This window comes from Agelaius phoeniceus, chromosome 2 (assembly GCF_051311805.1).
Source record: "Agelaius phoeniceus isolate bAgePho1 chromosome 2, bAgePho1.hap1, whole genome shotgun sequence".
NCBI lineage: Eukaryota > Metazoa > Chordata > Aves > Passeriformes > Icteridae > Agelaius > Agelaius phoeniceus.
Window position 1 is genome coordinate 87,395,914 of NC_135266.1, and position 19,382 is coordinate 87,415,295.

At 43.5% G+C, this 19,382-nt stretch overlaps 1 protein-coding gene across 3 annotated transcripts in view; it reads left to right on the plus strand.

Moving 5' to 3' along the window:
- Positions 1 to 19,382, plus strand: part of GDPD4 (glycerophosphodiester phosphodiesterase domain containing 4) — a 39,065-nt gene that overhangs the window by 15,947 nt on the left and 3,736 nt on the right. For 2 of the 3 annotated variants that reach the window (XR_013180993.1, XM_054628255.2), the window contains exons 3-13: positions 534 to 637; positions 1,395 to 1,488; positions 7,054 to 7,113; positions 8,854 to 8,952; positions 11,053 to 11,146; positions 12,710 to 12,855; positions 13,345 to 13,427; positions 14,292 to 14,442; positions 15,119 to 15,343; positions 16,151 to 16,308; positions 18,506 to 18,653. Coding sequence is in view for 2 of the 3 variants with exons in the window: in XM_054628255.2 (XP_054484230.1) it covers positions 534 to 637; positions 1,395 to 1,488; positions 7,054 to 7,113; positions 8,854 to 8,952; positions 11,053 to 11,146; positions 12,710 to 12,855; positions 13,345 to 13,427; positions 14,292 to 14,442; positions 15,119 to 15,343; positions 16,151 to 16,308; positions 18,506 to 18,653 (1,362 nt within the window). In the remaining variant the exon portion in view is untranslated. Of the gene's footprint in view, positions 1 to 533; positions 638 to 1,394; positions 1,489 to 7,053; positions 7,114 to 8,853; positions 8,953 to 11,052; positions 11,147 to 12,709; positions 12,856 to 13,344; positions 13,428 to 14,291; positions 14,443 to 15,118; positions 15,344 to 16,150; positions 16,309 to 18,373; positions 18,467 to 18,505; positions 18,654 to 19,382 lie in introns of those variants that run through there. The other variant, XM_077174110.1, reaches the window with a different exon arrangement.

Sequence of the window (19,382 nt, forward strand, 5' to 3'; positions counted from 1 at the left end):
GAAGTCTAAGCAGACATGGGGCTGATGGCATGGAATCCCAGCCCAATATAATTTGGAGTCGGCTGGGATCTGTTGGGCTGTTAGGTTTTGCTCTAAATGCTTGATGAATTGCTGCTTCTGTGGCAGGCTCTATTTGTCTGATAATAAACATGGAGTTTGCACCTACCTCTCCTGGCCAGTGAAGCATCTCAAAGCCATAGAATCAAATGAAAGAAGTAACATTAAGGTTGGGTGGGCAGTAAGAATTGCAAAGAAGGTTGCTTTACAGTGCAATTTCCTCTTATGTGAGGCAGTTAAAATCCTGTTCATTTGGGAATGAGTTTTCCCTGAGAACAGGTAGTGCAGAGTAGGCTTTTGAGGACATTTTCCTGGTTACAAGGGACAGGATGGGAATTCCTCTCCATATTTACTTCAGTTAGAATTCCAGCACCAAGCTACATATGTTTAGGGACAGCCTGAAAGTACGTGCCATTTGCTTTGATTGCTCTGGCTGGCCGTAGCTCTGACTGCTTGTCCTTCCTCTCCCTCTCCAGCGGGAATGCATGTTTTTCCCATTGCTCGTTGCAGCTTTCTGCTTTTCTCTGGTCTTTCTGTACACGTGGGGTGAAGGTAAAAATGACTACAACAGCTTTGACTGGTAAGTAACATCTTTTCCTCCTCTCCCACCCCTTCAGCTGGTCACTAGGATGACTGGGAAGGGATGAGCACCCTCCGGAGCAGCTGTGGTGCCACAGGGCGCTTTAGTAATGAAGCGAAGATTTGGCACCTTAAACTCTTGGTCACAGCATCCAAACTGAATGTCCAGTGACTCTGGAGGTGCTGAGACTTAGTCTTTGCTTGGGTACAAGTTTTAGGTGCAAGTGTGAACTTAGGAGAAAGAGGAGAATCATTGTCACAAAAATTGTGAATGGAAGGACCAAATAATTCTTTCCTTTTCTTTCTTTTCCTCCTTCCCTTTCTCCCCCATTCCATGTGAAGAAATATAGTGGCTGAAATCAGAGGCATTGCACCAGCCATCTCACTGAAAGAGAATTCCATGTTCCCAAATTCAAAAGTAAGAAATAATCATCAGGGATTTATGCACATCTTTTCTTTCTGTACTACGTAGGCAACAGTTATGCAAATCTGGCCTCTAAAATTAAATTAAAGCTGCTCAAATATTATGGGAAGGAAAGGTATAATAAGGTGTTTTAGTCTGATGGTTAATGCAGTCAGGGATTTTGGGAAGGAGGCTCTTAATCACTTTTGCATGTTACAGCGTAGGCTATTCCTCCGCCTTTCTTTGTTTTATTGCTTAGAAAATTTCATAATTTCAAGGAAGAGGGCTGTTGGTCCTCTCTACTCCAGGTGCTAACAAAAAACATTCTTACAGTATTTTATTGGTTTATTTTTAGGTATAACTATGGGAACCTGGGCTACTGGTTTCTCTGGTCTCTTGTTATCCTGATTGTGGCTGCAGTCTTGTTCGCATACATCTCACTGTTACTGGTAAGTAATGCTCCTTGTGAGCTGGGCCTTGATTTGTAGTCCTGAAAGGTGAACATAGGGGTGGCTTTAATGTGTCAGACCAAAGCTCAAGCTAGTCCTCCATATGATCCTTAGACAGTGAAAGTCAGGAGATGATCGGGAACACAATGAATGTTTACAGCTCCCCATAGCTACCTGCAAAGGACCAGTTTCAGCTCAGGAGTCTCTGAGCCAGATGTCATTTCTGTGATTTCTTTCAATTATATCTCTTTGATAAATGTATACAATTCCTCCTTGAACCCAAGGAAAGCTGACCCAGCATGGCTGGATTTAAATTTAGGGGAAATTAAAAATTGTTGTTTTGGCAGCAGGGAAATATGAGCTCTGAGTCATGTAGTGGTGGTGATATGTCATCACAGCTGAGTTGTTCTTCTAATCCTGGATAAAAAGGTCTACTAGAGGAAGGAGAACAGAACTTTTTCACTTGACTGACTCTGCTTTGCTGGAGGATTTTCTCCAGGTAGAGGCTATAGATGTGATCAGAAAACACTGCTGAAGTTTATGCTGAAAGAGGTTCCTGAAATCTTCACTTTTCCAAATTCTGTGAAATTTTCTGATATGATGTCTGCTTTAGTTAGGGAAACATACCAACCCCAAAATTTTCCTAAAATTTCTACTTAATCATCCTTTTTCTCTGTTCTTTCTCTCATAAGAAAGCTCTCAAATAAAGACAGATTTGCACCTGTTTTTCCACCTTTTTCATCCAGAGCTATAGGCCAAGAATTCACTTTGACTCCAGGCACTGGAGTTCACATCAGTCCCATGCCTGCTCTGACTTTCATTTGGAAATGCCAGGTGCTGAGGGTGAGGTTATGGCTTTGTCTCACCTTGGTGACCAAGACAACCAGCTTTTATCATCCATTCCTGCTGTTCTTTCCCATTCCCTGATGTGTCATCATACAGTCAGTCTGTAAATTGCTCATGACAGGGAACTTCTTTTGGCTTTGTCCATGCAGTACCTAACACAATTGGTTTCTGGGGTCCTTTTTTCCTGATGAACACAAATAAATAGAACTTTTATTCTACTGCTGGCAATAAAAACCTCCAAGTGATAAATAGGACAGGTGCTTGTTCATGCCCACAGTGATCAAGAGCATTGAAAGAGATGTGGACTAAGCTCTGAAAGGGACTAACAACAGTAATTAATTACAAGGATTTGGTAACACCATGATGGCTCATGGACTATTATTCAGCAAAGCCCCTTGGTTTCCCCAGGGGCCATGGAGTGGTGTGAGTAGTTTGGTGCTGACAATACTACCTGGGACAGCTCAGAGCTTTGGCAGAGATGCCCATGTGACATGGATACATCTGAGATGGTGCCTCAGCAGGCTGTGGATCTGGAGTCAGCCTCAGGATCAAACTAACTCACCATAGCCATGCTAGAAACCAGCTTTACAGGATTTCCTGGCCTTAAGGAGCCTGAAGACTCCTGGGCTGATGTGTCAGCTTGGTCATGCTCTGTCTGGATCCAAATGTCAGCCAGTGTCTAAGCAGTGGATTTTCTTTGAGCATTTTCCAGTTTTTGTCACCATGAATATGATGTCTACAAACTATCAGGGTAGGTGATGGGCAAAGTAAAGCCAGAAAGGAGGATGGAGGATATGAGGTGAAATTGGTGTCCTACACGGTTTAGTTCAGTTCTGGTCTTACTTTTTATTACATAGCTACATCATCCTCTTCCTCTCAGTTCTGTCTAACGAGGCTAACAACATTTGCCTTCCTCAGAAGGGTGAACATGGATAAACCTGATAGAATGCAAGTAGTCTGGATGGTATCAGTCAACAGGAGAAACACTTCAGAGGTTCCTCTGCTCTGGGAACAGCCCCTGCAGGGAAGGTCCATTTCCTTGCATTTTTGAAGGTGTGAGGTGACCCAACCAAAGCTGTTGGGTATTTCTGAGGACACTTGTCCTGCTTGATTGCATCATCATGCCACCATGTCCTTTGTAGCAAGACTGCTGCATGCATCCGTGCTGGGCAGTGGGTGCTGGGGGCATGAGGCTGCTACTTAAATGTTACTAGGTCTTGAGGGAAAGGGGGGCAAGGAAAGTTACCGCTGCCACCACTTACGCTCCTGCTACCTGAAAACCTGAAGGGTATTGTAGCAGCTGTGGCTGGGCAAAGCTCATCCTAGCAGGGCTCTTTCAGAGGAGGACTCTGCCAGGAATCCATCCCTCCACCAATGTTTGCAGAGCTTCCCTTTCACTGAAGGCTTTGATGGACCACCCAGCAAAACTCTGGGAGCCTCACAGGCTGGTAAGAGCAACTCAGCCCTTCCACATCTCAATAAGTCATTCAGTGTGGGAACTATACAATAGGTGGGTTGTTCTAATACATTTCAGACAACTGATGGCCAAATAGGTTTCTGCCATGATGAATTACATCCCAAGTACTGGTTGAACAGTGTTGGATGGAGAGTACCTGTGTGATGTTTTCTGGTGATGTTTTGCATGACCAGCCCACCACATCAGAACACTGAACACCCTGATGCCCTTGCTGGAGCAGAAAGATTTAATATCAACCTTTAGCTGGTTTTCTTGTGAACACCATACCCTTTTTCTTATTGATGGCACAGAGCTGGAACCTGTGAGCCTGCTTCCATGACCCTATTGTGACCCACTGAAGCATACAGACTTCTTCCCACCTGCCTCAAGTGGCTGAAGAAAATGCTGCACAAGAAAGCACTAACTGTCTAGACAAAGATGCTCTCCATCCACATGCATCATTGTCATTTGCTCACACAATCAATTTCAATTAATTCAGTTGTTCAACCACTCAAGACAATTTTCTCATCCCCATTAGGGCTAAAAGGTTAAACTGAGGGGTCTAATTATAGAACTGTTTATGCTCAGTGGAGAAGAAAAATCTTTTCTTGTTTAGTCTTTCAAACCCCAACAGATAACATTTGCCTCTCTGCAGTTCAACCATGTTTTTTCTAAGGGTTGTGAGGAGGTGACTTGTGAGTGTACGAAGTAAAGAGGTTCAGATGTGTTATGGCCTCTTCACTCATAGATGGAGAGGACCTAAAATAGTACATTGACACTGAAATCCAAAATGTGACCTCAAAACTCCATTCCTAAGAGGCTGGGGTACCAGACAAGTTCTGAGTTTTTTGCCATAAAGTGAAAGAATAGAAGGACCTGAATCCAGCTGCTGTGAACATCTAAGTGAGCAGATGTTTCAGGTGAGCCAAGTGTCTAAGTGCCTGCTTGCATGTCCTTGTAGTGTAGGTTCAGAGCCTGCCCACACCTCACCAGAAGTGTCAAGATGATTACAAGGTAGTTCCTATGCTGGAGTGGAGTTAAGCATCTGCTGTCCACGTTTTGCAGAAAAACTGTGGTCACTGCAGCTGCTTAGAAAGAGTGAGACAGAAATGAAATTCTCATTGCAGTGAATCCATTTCTCTTGCCACTGGGAAGCATCCCTTAATCACCACATTGCAAGTAGATGGTGGAGGGGAGACACTTCTACACCTCATTTTAAAGAAGAGAAGAATGCAAGAGTTGGAGGCTGTAAGATTCTGGGAGATTATGGGATTGGGGACCTTGTCTCTAACCTTGGCAGTATTAGTCAGAAACCCACTGATCACCTAAGCCCTCTCTACCTATATTAGACAATCTCAGAAAGCGTGTGGAAGCAATTTGGAATAGACAGACCAGTGAGAAGACACAAGGGAGTATTATAAAACTGTATCAGTGGAGATTTAGGTTAAAAATTAGGAGAAGGTTTTTCACCCAGAGGATTGTTGGGCACTGGAGCAAGCTCCCCAGAGAATTAGTCATGTCTGAGTGCCCTGAGTTCAAGAAGTATTTGGACTATGCTCTCAGGAACATGAGTACCAGACTCATGTTAGTACCTGACTCTTGTGAGTTCATGAGTTGATTCAAGAATCGTGGTGTGATTCTTGGTGTGATTTTGTGCAGGGCCAGAAGATGGACTTTGATGATCCTTGTGGGTCCCTTCTGGCTCAGAAAGTTCTAAAAATGTTTGGCTTTACTGTTTGCAAGGACCAGGTCTTTGTGTAACATCAATTGCAGCAAAGGAGCAGAGGGGCTTTTTGCTCTCATTTTTTCACCCTGAAAGAGCTTATTTAAATGGGGCTGATTTAAGATCTTTAGCAGCATTTCAGTTTTCTCTCAATTACTCCCAGGTTACTCACCATGTACTGGATGCATTTATTCTATTACAGGAAGCCAACACGCCAAGAAGCACTTGTATTCACTGCTGAATTTATCATAGAATCATAAAATGATTTGTGTTGGAAGGGACCTTCCAAGGGTATCTAATTCCCACCCCACTGTCATGGACAGGAATGTCTACCACTAGACCATGTTGCTCAAAGCCCCATCCAACCTGGCTTTATATCTTGCTTCAAATCAGCATGATCCTGGAATGAGAGTGTGTTTGTAAATGGATAGGAAAAAACTTGCAGTTGAGTTGAGTACAGTTGAGCAGGAGAGAAGACCCTCTTCTCCCAGATCTGTATATCTTGTTTTCATACAATCCCACTATCCTACAGTCTGGAGGGACTTGCATCATAAATGATCCTCCTCAGTGGAGCACTGATGTCTACTAACAGATACTTTTCTCTAAGCCCTGATACCTGGTGATACTGGTCCCAAAATGATCCTTTTCAGTGGTTGGGAAGTTTCCCCAGGCATTTAGACTCCTGAACATAGACCTGTGCATTTTCACAGCAGCAAAGTGAAAATTTGCTGCTGAAAGTGTTTCTTGGGGTGAAGTTAATCTCCAGACTCACTGGTTACTTAGGTATGGAGCTATGTGAAGAAGCTCTGCATGGGAACCGTGGACTGACTTGCTTCATTCTTGGCTTGTTGGTGTTCAAGGCATTTTGGGTTGTCCTCTGTCCTGGCTGGTGTTTGCAGCTTGCTTCACAAGAACCCTCCCCAAGGGCTCCAACTTGCCATCAGGTGGAAGGGACATGCCAACCACCAAAAACTGGAGTCATTTGATCCCCAAGACACTTTCCTCTGAGACAGGTCTGAGATGTGCCTGTCTCTTACATTCCCTGTGGTAAATGTGGAAGAATTGCCTTTTTTGCTATCTGCTCTGTACTTTTGTGCTGCTCTGGGACATTTTTTATTCCCTGACTTTTCTCCTGTGGTCGATATGCCCCTAATCTCAATGAATGCATAGAAAATAGTGAAGGTTGGTGCTGTATTGGTTTATACAATAATAATTGACCCTGGCCATCTTCCTCTTTTAGAGTCTGTCCTCACAAAAAGTCATTGTAAGCAAGTACCCCAAAGTGCCCAATTATCTGTTACCTGGGAAAATGTCTTTGATCCTGAAGGGCAGTCTTGATATGTGCTTGGCCATTTCAGAAGCATTTTTTACTGTAGCACTAAACTTTTCTCTCCATACACCAGTCCTGCAAACATTGACATTGTGCAGGAAGACCTAGTGTAAAGTAACTTCCCAATGCAAAAATAATTCCAGAAGTGCCTGACAGGCACAGGTCACCACCTCCCACCAGGATGCATACAATCTCTTCTTGATTTCCCAGGTCCTCGCGATGTGTTTGCTTGCAGAAGGTCAGCGGCTGTACCTGCACTGGAGTCACAAGGTGGGGAGAGTCAGGGCTTTCTGGTAACTCTAATCTACGCTTTTAATTGAGTCTGTGGTGTTTCTTTGTATGACAAACCTCTTTGACTATGGGAGAAAAGGAAGAGAGGGAAGAGGTTAATCTTATGAGATTGAAATACCCCTGAAATTGATATCTCCACCTGAGCTGATTGCTCAAACTCCTTTTGCACTCAGCGGAGGGAAATGAATCCTCTGAGGATGCAATTCATCCAGCTGGTCATAGGCCTCTAAATTAAGATGAGATGAATCACACTCAAAAAACCTTTTTTCCCCCACTGACTCTAAAAGGTGCCTGCAGTGACTCATTCAGGTGAAGATGTCTATATTTGACTCATTTATGTATGGTAACATGAAGTCAAAAGCAAAGTTTTCGTGGAAAGCACTGCATGATTTTCTGGTTCAGACCCCAGCAACAGTGAAAAAAGTGTCTGCTCTCTCCACAGGAGAGAAAGATGACTTTTCCAAGGCATCTTGGTCCTTAATGTCTTTTGGTCTTTGGATGGTTCCATGGGAGTGTTGAAGACCAGGCTGGATGGGGCCCTGAGAAATCTGATCTAGGGTCCATGGCTGGAACTAGATGATCTTTAAAGTCTCTTCCAAGTCAAACTTTCCTGTAATTCTTAATTCTATTCTAGGGTTTGGGAAATGCCTTTGGGAGTTTTGAAGACATGGGAACAAATTATCAGAGACTTGTTGCTGTAAAATTACGGTTAGAATAATCTTCTTTAAGTAATTTTTGAGGCTATGTGAGGCATTTTAAAATGCTTCTCTGTCCATGCAGTTTAGGGTATGATGCAATGTGATTGCAAAGGCTGCAGGAGGAAGGAATAACTGAACATGTGGATGCTTGATCCTGTGTTTCTTCCTTTAAGTAATGGAAACTGTGTGATCTTTACTATTGAAAAATGGGTTCCAGAAGAACCAGAAAGTTGTAGAACAGTTTGTAAAAACCCAACCAAACAAAAATATTTTAAAAAGAATAATAATAAAAAAGAGGAATTCTTGGGTGCAAAGGGATTAGGGATAGATTATTAAAGTATTGATCTGTAGAAGATGCCCTGAAGAATGGTTAGGGCCTTGGTGCAATTACCTTTGGTTGTCAGCAGAAAGATGATAGACCAAGAAAGGTCTGCCATTACCACAGTGCTGGTACCAAACCGAATAAGAAGCTGAAGAATTGACTGAGACTCTGCCTCACCTTTTTGGTTAAAAAGTGAACTTTCATCTCCTAATTATGGGAGGGTTTGTTATCGCTGAAGTCTGTTACAAGGCAGCTCATAGAACAAGGAAGTTGTGTTATTGTCCCTTTTGGGTGGAATTTGTCACTTCTGAGTTTAGAAGTGATGAATTCCATCTGCAGGTTAGGGATTTAATGGAAACTGATCACCTAGGCTCTCAATAGAGAGAGAGGCATATTCCATCATAATGCAAACAGGAATGGGTCACCTCTGAAATTTCTTTCTCCACTGATTACAGAGAGAATCCTTAGAGCTGACTTAGTTGAGTACCCAACTCCTGGAATCAGTCCTGCCATACTGATAGCATCGTGGATTTGGTTTTACACCCGTTGGATCTCTCTATCTCTGAACTGGCACAGTCAATCTTATGCATCCAAAACAATTTTTCCAGCTGCTTAAATTAGCCGTGACTAAGACTCATGGGTGGTATACCCTATGCAGAAATGCTGAAGCTGACTTATGTCTTCTTTATGTCCCCCCAGATTGGTACTTTTCTCGTCCTGGGCTTCTCTATCGCATGCCTCTTTGCATTATCTATACTCTGGCGAGACCATCGGAAAACTGTCCGCCTGTCATTCCAGGTAAGGGGGGTTAGCAGATCTGTTTGGAAGAGCAGCTTGTTTATAGGAGTATTTTGTGACAATTGGCAGAAGATACTCCATATGGTGGATGTTTTTCACATGGTTTTTGTTAGCAAAGTATGTTCTAAGAAAATTTTTATTATGACTTTACATTTCCTGTTGGGGGAAAGGAAACCAAGGCCTGAGGCTGAGTGATTTAACACACGGCTTAACACATCTCAGTGTGATTTAACACGTCTCAGTTTGGAAAGATATAGAAAGTTACAGCCCTTTTATTTTTCCTCTCCCCAAAATTGTAGGTGCACTGTTAAATTTCAGCTGTCCAGGGCAGGTAAATCAGAACCCTTAGGCTGCTAGATTTGCTGGAGCAAGAGATTTCTCCCTCATCCCTCATCCCAATCTGCTGCTACAGCACATTTTCAGACTTCTGTGACTCATAAGAGCTTAATCTCCTGAGGGCACAAGCACACTGGGTTTTTGGGGAGCAGGTGGAGAACACTGGTGTCAGGTGGGACAAAATGCTGGATGCAAGAGGTCAGAGTTCATGGTTGCTGGCCTCCTCAGCTCTCACCAGATCTGAAGGTAGAGGCAAGAGCTGTCCAGTGCTGTTCAGAGTCTGAGCATCCAGATCCTCAATTGTATTGGGAAGGAGGAAGCATGTAGCCTTTGACTACACAGCTGCTTTGCAGGATCCAAACCATTCTACAGTTCTATGATTTTATGCTGTTTGGGTCTGTTACCTCTCCCCTATGTGTCTTAGTGCCTGTGAAGGCTGGGAGAGCAATGCAAGAGGACTGTCAGAGAATGGAAGATGTGGTGCTTGTAAGGAGTGGTTAATTGCACATTCCTGTTCTACAGTTCACTAAACACTGGGTTGTGCCCTGGCAAAGGCAATGAGAAACCATCAGCGTCTCCTCCCCCTGACAGACGCCAGGGGATAGGAGAAGTGGATGAGGAGAAGGAGACACAAAAGCCTTTGAGTTCCCCAAAGATGCTGTTTACTTCAGGTGTCCATGCTCTTGGAGATGGTCTCCCATTGCTGTTCCCAAAGGACATGAACCTCTTGTAGATACTGTGCCATGTCCATTAGCCCAGCAAATCTATCTCAGGTATTCTGGACATCTCAGATGGCACCTCTGCTTGCACAACTGAATCCTGCTTCTGGTCAGGAGAAGTTGGTATTGGGTGTCCAGGGCAGACAGTGTCACATGCAGTAACATATCCCAGTGACTGCTGCTTTCTTCCACCCTTCCAGCTTAGAGAATCGAGCATCAGGACTAAGAAATAGGAAAGGTTTGCATCTGGAGAGTTGGGTTTTTTCCTAGCACATACCTTAATAACTGTCAGTTCTAGCTGGAATATTCACCACTGGGTGCTGATGAGCATGAGAAAACAATGGACTGGTTTATAGTTCAAATTTTCCTAGTTTTAGGAAAAATGTTATACCAACAACTATTTAGATTCTATATTTCTGCTTGGTTTCCAACTCTTTTCACGCATTCATGCTAAGCATAGGAGTGGTTCTTGTTTTATGATCTTCTTGTTTAATCTTTAGGATTAAAGAAATCACATCTATTAACTATATCTGTCCGGCAATATTATCTAATATATCTGCTTCTATTATACCACAGCTAGTAAATATCACATTTCATCACTGAGGTTTGTTGACCTCAGTTTAATGATTTAACTGCAGCGTGGTGTGGTGTGGAGATAGCTATTGCCTGGATGGGATTGGATTGGAGTAGTTTATATTGGGTTAAACTGGAAGATGCTCACAGATTATGGCATATCAGTAGTGGCAGTCATGTCCTCATGGGGGAGGGCAGTTGTGTCCCCTTCAGCTGACTTAGGAGAAAGTAAAGAAGTGAGGAGCACTCCTTAGGCTGGGGCACACTCCTTCCTGGCCTGGGCAGGGGAACATGTCTCTCCTCTGACTCCTGAGGTGTTTGGTGAATCCAACAGAGGCAAGGGAGAGTGGTTAACTGCTGGTATCTGCATCAGGAGCCTGTCCAGGTGTAAGAACTGTAGCTCTGATGGGGATTGTTTCCATCTGTCTCCACAGTTCATCCTTTGACTAAAATCCTTTTTTTTCCTTGCCAGGTCACAGCTCCTTACCTCCACATAGGGGCAATTGCCATCATGGTCCTTCTTGCCTGGCCTGTGGCTTTTCATGCCATCAGAGCAGATAAGAAAGGTATGGCAGCTCTGGGTCCTGCTTCCAGTGTGATAGAGGATATATACAAGCATGGGAAAAGAGGCATGCAGGAGCCCTTTCCTCCCACACCTGCACTTCAGCTGGAGGAGACTTTCAAATTCTGCATCTCTCAGAGAAATTAGTGGGGCTGGGGCTTGGGCTGTGCACTGCCCTCTTGCTGTCCCAGTATGTTTCTGGTTTGCATGTTACCTTGCAGTGTTTTGCCCTCTACTGAGGCAGTGATCTGTGTTGAGACAGAGGAGACTAGCAGAAGCACCCATGTTCTGAGTTATGAGTGAAAATTCGTTTGGCCCTCTGCTGGAGAAAGCAGCCAGTGGCAGCTCCCTTGGCTGACTTTTGCTTGCTGTGTACAGAAGGGATCTCCAGTCCAGTCAGACAAACCACTTCAGACTAGTGTATCTCAGGAGAGGCCAGCTGAGATAGGGAAAAGATCTTTTTGCTCAGTTCCTAGTGTTATCTCATGGGAAGTTCCTGCCCACGTCTAGGAAGAATGACCAAATGTTGTAAGGATAAAGCCAGATGCCAGGAAAAACTGCAGAAAAACCTGACTGGAAGTGTCCGTTTTTCTCTTATTGTTTCTCCATATAGCCAAAAATATCTACCTGACACCCATCTTCAGATATTGGTTTGCTATAACAATCACCGATAGAATGGACTGGTGAAAACAGGTTTTTTTCTGGTCCAAGACTTTTCCCGTTGAACTGCAGCTGGGGAAGTTGGGGGAGGATACACAGGGACCCTAGACATTATATACCACCATGCCTGAGCTACTCCTAGCTCAGTACATCATCATCTTAGTGTAAGCCCAGATTCCTTCAGAGCCACTGGCACAGAGGATGGTGGTACCCGATCAAGAAAGAGGTGTTGGTGCATAGATGCTCATTACTCAGAAGAACTGTTTTGGTCCCTGAGGAGAAGGACTCCTGGGGCTCTTGGGCAATGGGCCAACAGATTTGGGAGAAGACCATAGATAATAAGTTAGCAAGTTTCTGAGGTGCAATATCCATGCTCTCAGGGTCTGTAGGATTATCTAGATCACACATAGAAGGTCACTACCAACCATCTGAATGGACCAGGGAAGTATTGAAAGTAAGGAGATGCAACATAGTTGAGAGGTAGCCCCTCTTCTTCATTGGGAATGAAACTTGAAAATGCTACTTGTTCTCATCTGAGTAAGAAAAAATTAGCATCCTTCTGCTGAGGATTGTTTTTCTACATACGGAGGAGATTTTGTTGCATCATGTTTAAAGAAAAAAAGAAATAAAGCCATATCTTGCTGTTAGGCACAGCGAGATGTAATTAAAGCTTAAAACCTGCAGTCCTGACTTAGACAGCGTGCGTCCTTGCTTTGACCAATTTGTTTTCCTGGGTTGCATTGTTTGGAGAAAAAATGAAAATTAGGGGAAGAAGGAAAGGCAAAAGGTATGGGACAAAACCCAAAAGCTACTTAGATGAAGGATTGGATTAAAAGTTAAGTGGCAAGGCAGACTCATATGTTACGATGTGGATTAACTCTAGCCTTCCTCCTTCAAATTCTTTCAGTTACTCAGATGATAATTGTTGGTCCATACCTGGCTATCCTTCTCTTTCTTTTCTTGATACCTCTGGGGATGTACTCTCCCTGCATCAGAGAGATGGGAACACTTGGACCAAAGCCAGCCCTCATTGGACACCGTGGAGCACCAATGGTAGGTCTACAGAAGTTATGTCGTTTCTTCATCCTGTGTCTTGCTACTTTCTTCATCATCTTTTGTTGTTTCTTTTTTTTTTTTCCCCCATGAAATCTGTGGAAGGTGGGAAACATTTCTGGTCATTGGGACTGCATGCCAAAGGCATCACTGCATGGGCTGGCTTACAAGCAAAACAATGCTTCTGAGGGACAAGACCATGTTGGAGGGGGCCCTGAGCAACCTGGACTAGTGGAAGGTGTCTCTGTCCTGACAGGGAATTGGAATAGGGTGATCTTCAAGGTCCCTTCCAACCCAAACCATTCTATGATTCTGTTATTCTTCTACACAAGGGGTTTGGCTGAATTGAAAGAAAACAAACAGTAGACTTTAGCAATATGATGATGCTCCCTTAATAAAAACCAGAGATGCTACAAAGAGGCAGAAAGTATTTGCAGAGTCCTCCAGAGTGTGCTTGAAAATTATCTGCTCCTGTGCCTTTTTTTTCAGCTGGCGCCAGAAAACACTGAGATGTCATTTCTGAAGACGATTGAGCATGGTGGGGATGGGCTTGAGACAGATGTTGCCATAAGGTGAGGGCAAAACATCGCATCCCACAGAATATATGGTGGTTCTTCTAAGAGCTGTCTTTGGAGACATGCAGCTCCAGGCAGTTGGGTTTTGCTGATGGCTGGGACAGCGTCCCTCAGCTGTCATGTGATGACAGGGGCTGTAGGGCATGGTTGTTCTCAGGCAAGTCAATAAGCTGCAGCTTATTGATTTAACAATCGTTATTTCTACAGTGTGTTTTAAATGCCTGGCAGAGTACAAAAACAAGCCCCTAATCTAGTCTCACTTCCAGGCCACAGTGAGGGTTATATCAGGTCTACAAACCAAGAGATCTTTAATTGCCTTTGGTGAACCCATCACCATGAAATGCTAACATTCTGTGCAGGATGAGCAGTTCACAGACACCGAATGAGAAAAACACTAACATTTGGACATTCTACTAAACTAGACCTTTCTCTAAAAGAAAATTTTGTGTTTCCATCACTATCCATTCAGAATTCAGTCCTCTGAAAACCACAGAAACACTTTGATGTCAGCAAAAAGAGATTTCAACCATAAGTTACAAACCATTTTTGAAGGAGTCGGCAGGCAAAAAGGTCACCTCCTTCATGTTGTCCCTAGGGAAACTGAGACACAGACAAGCATGACTTCTGTGAGATCTCCTAGAAATATTTAAGCTGGAAATAACCTGGTGTCGTAAGCCTCAGCATTCCTCCATATTGCACATTCTGCAAAGATCTGATGTACTCTGCTGCATTCACAATGGCCCACACTGCTTGTACTGCTGCATTCACAGTGGCCCACATGTTCTTCTGACCTGGCTTGAGTCTGCTCATACTGTGAATGAACCTGCTCCCCAGGTGACCTGAACTCTTGCTCTCTGGCAGCTATGATGGGGTTCCTTTCCTCATGCATGATGACACCTTGAGAAGGACAACTAACATCGCAGAGGTCTACCCTAATGACACTGGTAAAGCTGCTTCGTTCTTCTCCTGGGATGCCCTGCAGAAATTGAATGCTGGAACATGGTTCCTTAAGGTAGGCATCATAAAGGGCTAGAAGCATTCAAGGTCAGTTGGATTGGACTCTAGGCAACCTGATCCAGTTGGACACATCCCTGTTTATTCCAGGGGGCTTGGACTAGATGAGCTTTAAGGGTGTCTTCCAATGCAAACTTTTGTATGATTTCATGACTATCACCAACTGCATGTAAAAGAGACACCAGCTGTCTATTATTTAACAGCATCAATGTTAGAAGAGGAACTGCTAGTTGAGTCAAAACTCAAATAAGTCAGTGTAAATCCATCAATTTGGGTCTCTTTGCTTTGTCCAGTTTGCCTTCAGGCTGAGACCTATAACAATTGGGTGGGTGTTCTTGTGTCACCTGATCAAGGCAGCAGCAGAGCTCATGGGCTGGGGGAAGAAGAAAAGAGCTACTTGTGCAATGTGCTGTTTATAATATTCAGAGCTAACAAGGTGGGACAGAGAAGCACAGCAGAGCTAGCTTTGAACTATGCAATTTAGGTCCCAGAAGCAATATCCTCACAGCCTGGGTTAGCTCCCCCCATTTCTTATGTAGAAGAAATAAGCAAGATAAAATATCCCCACCTGTTGAGGACTGACATAAAACTTTTTCCCTCTTAGAGATACAACTGACTCACAGAGCAAACTACCTGATTGATTTCCTTTTTTTTTTATATCTGTTTATTTCTAGAACAAACCATTTGTAGGGATGGGCTCCCTGTCAAAGGCAGATCAAAAGCAGGCAATGAATCAGTCCATTTACACGCTAAGTAGTTTTTTGCGCCTCGCAGACAGTCACAATAAACTTGTGATATTTGATCTCTACCGCCCTCCAGAGAAACATCCTTACAGGAACTTGTGGCTCCGCAAAGTCCTGGATGTCATCCTCAAAGAGGCGAAGATTAAACGCCATCTGGTAGGGTGGGCTCACTCCATATCCCTTTTTCTTGCTCTCCTCATTGGGACTTTGGGGCATACGCCGCATGATTTCACCTGCATAAAATTGGTCTGTTGCATTTCACTTGATTTAAAAGCCATCATTTGAATGTATTATATTCCTAATATTAGCTCCTCAGAAGGTTCACAGTAGTGTAATCCTTTAGCAGCACAGGAAAAAAGGTAGTGTATATACCAGCTGATGCCTTTGCCCCTAAACAGCACCCCTTCATAAATATAATAATTGTCAGTCTATTCCCTGCTACCCATATTTGTTTTAATTCCTGGCTTAAATTAAAATAAATTGCAAGTATTTATTGCCTTCCTCCCCCTGGCAATGGATGAATGCTAAACTCATGGGAATCAGGTTATGTGCCCATTGATGTCTGGGGAGTTATGCTGATCTGTATCTGCTGAAGATCTTTTCTTCCATGCTGGAAGAATGGTAGAACAGAATATTTTCAGTTGCTTTTTCCATAAACCAAAACTGTATTTTCATTCATTTTCAACACTGCATCTTTTGTTGGGCTGTGTGAAACGTACTCACTGATTTCCAGTGGATAAGCAAGGAACAGTGGATACTTATTTAATGATAAAAGTGACTTGCAAGTTCTAACCCTACATCTGAATATTATTTGATCATTGGGAGAAACATTGGGAGAAAATTTGACAGGCTGGGTTAAGTCCCTCAAGATGTTATCTTTACTGGGCTTGTGTGAACAGTGGGGCATATGAGGGGCACAAATTCTTCTGCTGAGAATTGACTGGTTCCTCTTGCTGCCTGCAGGTCCTGTGGCTGCATAACAGCGTGAGGTCCTTTGTTCAATCTGTTGCTCCAGGATTTCAGCACACGATGGGCAGAAAGGCACCAATAGAAGATCTATTAAAGCATAATATTGTCAAACTCAATCTGGTCTACACTGACATGTCCAGTGAAGATATCCGGTAGGTTCCAGCCCCAAGTACAATCTTTGGGGTGCATCTGGACTATGTCTGCCTCACTCATGGGGCAATGTCTCCCTCCAGTGACCAGTTCCAGATACTATAATATTTTGGGAATAGGTCATTCAGATCAAGTAGCCATCCCTGATGTACTTTAGGGGTGACTGTACTTTAGGCTGCAGTTCACTCCTACTGTTGATTAAGAGGTGGCACATGTAATTAAATCCGGCTGTCCTCAATTCCATACAGACCAGGATCTGAGGATCTTCTGGTAAGAACAACACAGCTGTATCCCAATTTCTTGTCTTTTTATTTGTGCCATCCCCAGTCTCACCAACACCGAATCGAGGAGAATGAACAATTATTTAACCTCCCATGGCTCTTCCACAACCACCAGTGGGATGGTATAATGCTATGGTGAGAGACCATCACCCTCTGGTAGCTGCTGTTTTGGAGACATAATTTCTTGTCTGGTACTACCAGTACTCTGTTGCATGTGACACACTGAAAATGCCATTTCTATGATTAAAGGCTCCACATTAATTGCAGGAGTTCTCAAAATGCTACTCTCACATGCCAAAATAACCCAACAAACCACCAAAAAAACCCCAGCTTTACCTGTCCAACTGTCCGTTTGTAAATAGGATCTTTTTCTCTTTCCAATGCACAAAACCATTGAAGTCTAGCTGAAATGAAAAAGAAATGAAAAACTTTAATCCTTTGGGCAAGCGTAATGTTCTCTCAATTATAGTTGTCACAGGATGTAAAATTATAAAATCACAGAACAGTTTGGACTGTAAGGGACTTTCACCCCCATCTAGTTCCAACCTCCCTGCCATGGGCAGGAAAGCTCCCACTTGACCTGGTTTCGCAGAGCCCCATAGCCTGGCCTTGAACACCTCCAGAGACTGGGGAGTCCACAACCTCTCTGGGCAGTCTGTACCAGTGTTTCAACCACCCTCATGGTTAAGAATTTTTTCCTAACATCTGATCTGAACCTTCCTCCCTTCAGTTTAAGGCCATGCCCCCTTGTCCTGTCACTCAGTGTCCTTCTAAAATGTCCCTCTCCAGCTCTTTTGTAACCCATCTCAGTACTGGAAGGTGCTCTAAGGTCTCCTCAGAGCCTTCTTTCCTCCAGGCTGAAAGGCTATAAAAAATCATAGGCAGATCCATTTGGGTAGACCTTGGATAGATCCTAGGTAGATTTATAAATGCTGATATTGATGATTCATTACTTTACCTTTATACAAGGAATGACTTGTATAATGAATGAACTTACTTCGTATTAAGTTTCAATAGCTTATAATAACTTGAGAAATGATGTGTTGATGGAGCAATCATATCAAACTTGGGTGGCCAGCCTCGAAGATTAGCTCAGCTGGTCTAACCAACTCAGGTGCTCTAACCAACACCAACATTGTGGGTTCAATCCCTGCCTGAACCATTAACTGAAGAGTTGGACTCTGTAGCCTTCTGTGTCCCTTCCAAGTCTGGCTATTCTGTGATTCTGTGGTGGTTTGGAGCATACTGTGGGAAGATTATGGAATAACATTAATGGTTTAGATTTAAAAGATCTCGAAGACCATCAAGGCCAACTATTATCCCAGCACTGCCTAACCCACCAGTAAACCATGTCCCCAAGTGCCACATCCATATGTTTTAAGTACTTCCAGAGATGATAATTTCAGCACTTCCCTGGGCAGCTGATTCCAAAGCTTGATAACTCTTGCCATTAAGAAGTTTTTTCCTATTATCCAATCTAAACCTTCCCTGGTGAAGCTTGGGTGCATTTCTTCTTGTTCTATTGCTTGAAGATCTTCCATGCTGAAAGAATGGTAGAACAGAATATTTTGGTTGCCTTTTGAAGGAAGAGACTGGCCCCCACCTGGCCACAGCCTCCTTTACAAATGCATTGTTACATTGAGTCATATGGCAGAAGGATTAGAAAGGTTTTGACCTTTTGGGTGTTTTATCTGAATTTGTTTCCAGCTGTTCAGCTATTCTGTATTGACCAATTGTTAATGATTAATTATTGGCTGGTTGGCTTTCCTTTATGTTCCTTATGTAGGTCCTAAAGTAAGCACTCCCTACAGAAGATTACAACCATTTCCCATGATCTTCCCGAATCTCCTTGAGTAAGCCTGAAGGAAGTGCTAATCTCCTTGCTCAATGAAGGTTGTTGCCTTTTGGTCTTTTAAAGGAAATATGCCGCGGCAAACATCACCACCAACTTCTATGTGGTCAACGAGCCGTGGCTCTATTCCCTGGCATGGTGCTCTGGGGCACACTCTGTGACCACCAATGCCGTCCACTTGCTGAAGGATCTCAGCCAGCCACTCTTCCTCATGGTAAGTGGAAGTCTTCTCTGTCTCAGGGGTGGGAAATAGGGTTGGCATGTTCATGATTACCTTTGGAGACGATGGGCCAGTTCACACATGGATAAAGCATCCTTTAAGGGTCCTTTGCATAAGAAGGACCTGAGTTGAAACCTGGCTTACATGGAACCTCAAAGCCCCTACAGGTATTACCACACCCTTCTCTTCTCCTGCTTCCTCAGGATGAAGCACCCTACTTGTTTGGGTTATCACCTTAGGCCTTGAGATAAGGAGAAAAAAAGTCATATTGAGACTTGTGCAGGAAGAAAGGAAGGGCCTTTGGGGCACAAGCTGATACATGAGGATTTCCATTTCTGAGCTTTTGAAGCACCTTACTGATGCCAGAAGTTACTCTTTTTCCAGAGCGTCCCACTGTCCTTGTCAAACTTGGTCTTCTTCTGCAAGAAGAAGCAAGAGAAACAGCCACAGAAATAAGCCTTCCTTCTGGGAGGAATTTTCACATAATTTCTCTGTTTGTTATTCTGCCTTGGACAACCTGTAAGGCCAAGAAGCACCTTTAAGTCTCTTTAAGGGCTTTAAATAGTCAGCTTCACAGTCTTGAATTAGATTTTACAATGCTCCCCTCCAGAGAAGTGCAGTGTTTCAGTCCATTCTAAGTTTGGGTGGAGGTCCAGTGTAAGAATGAATCTTCAGATGTTCTTAGACTTGAAGTGGAAACAACCCCAGGCTCTCTGTGGTGTT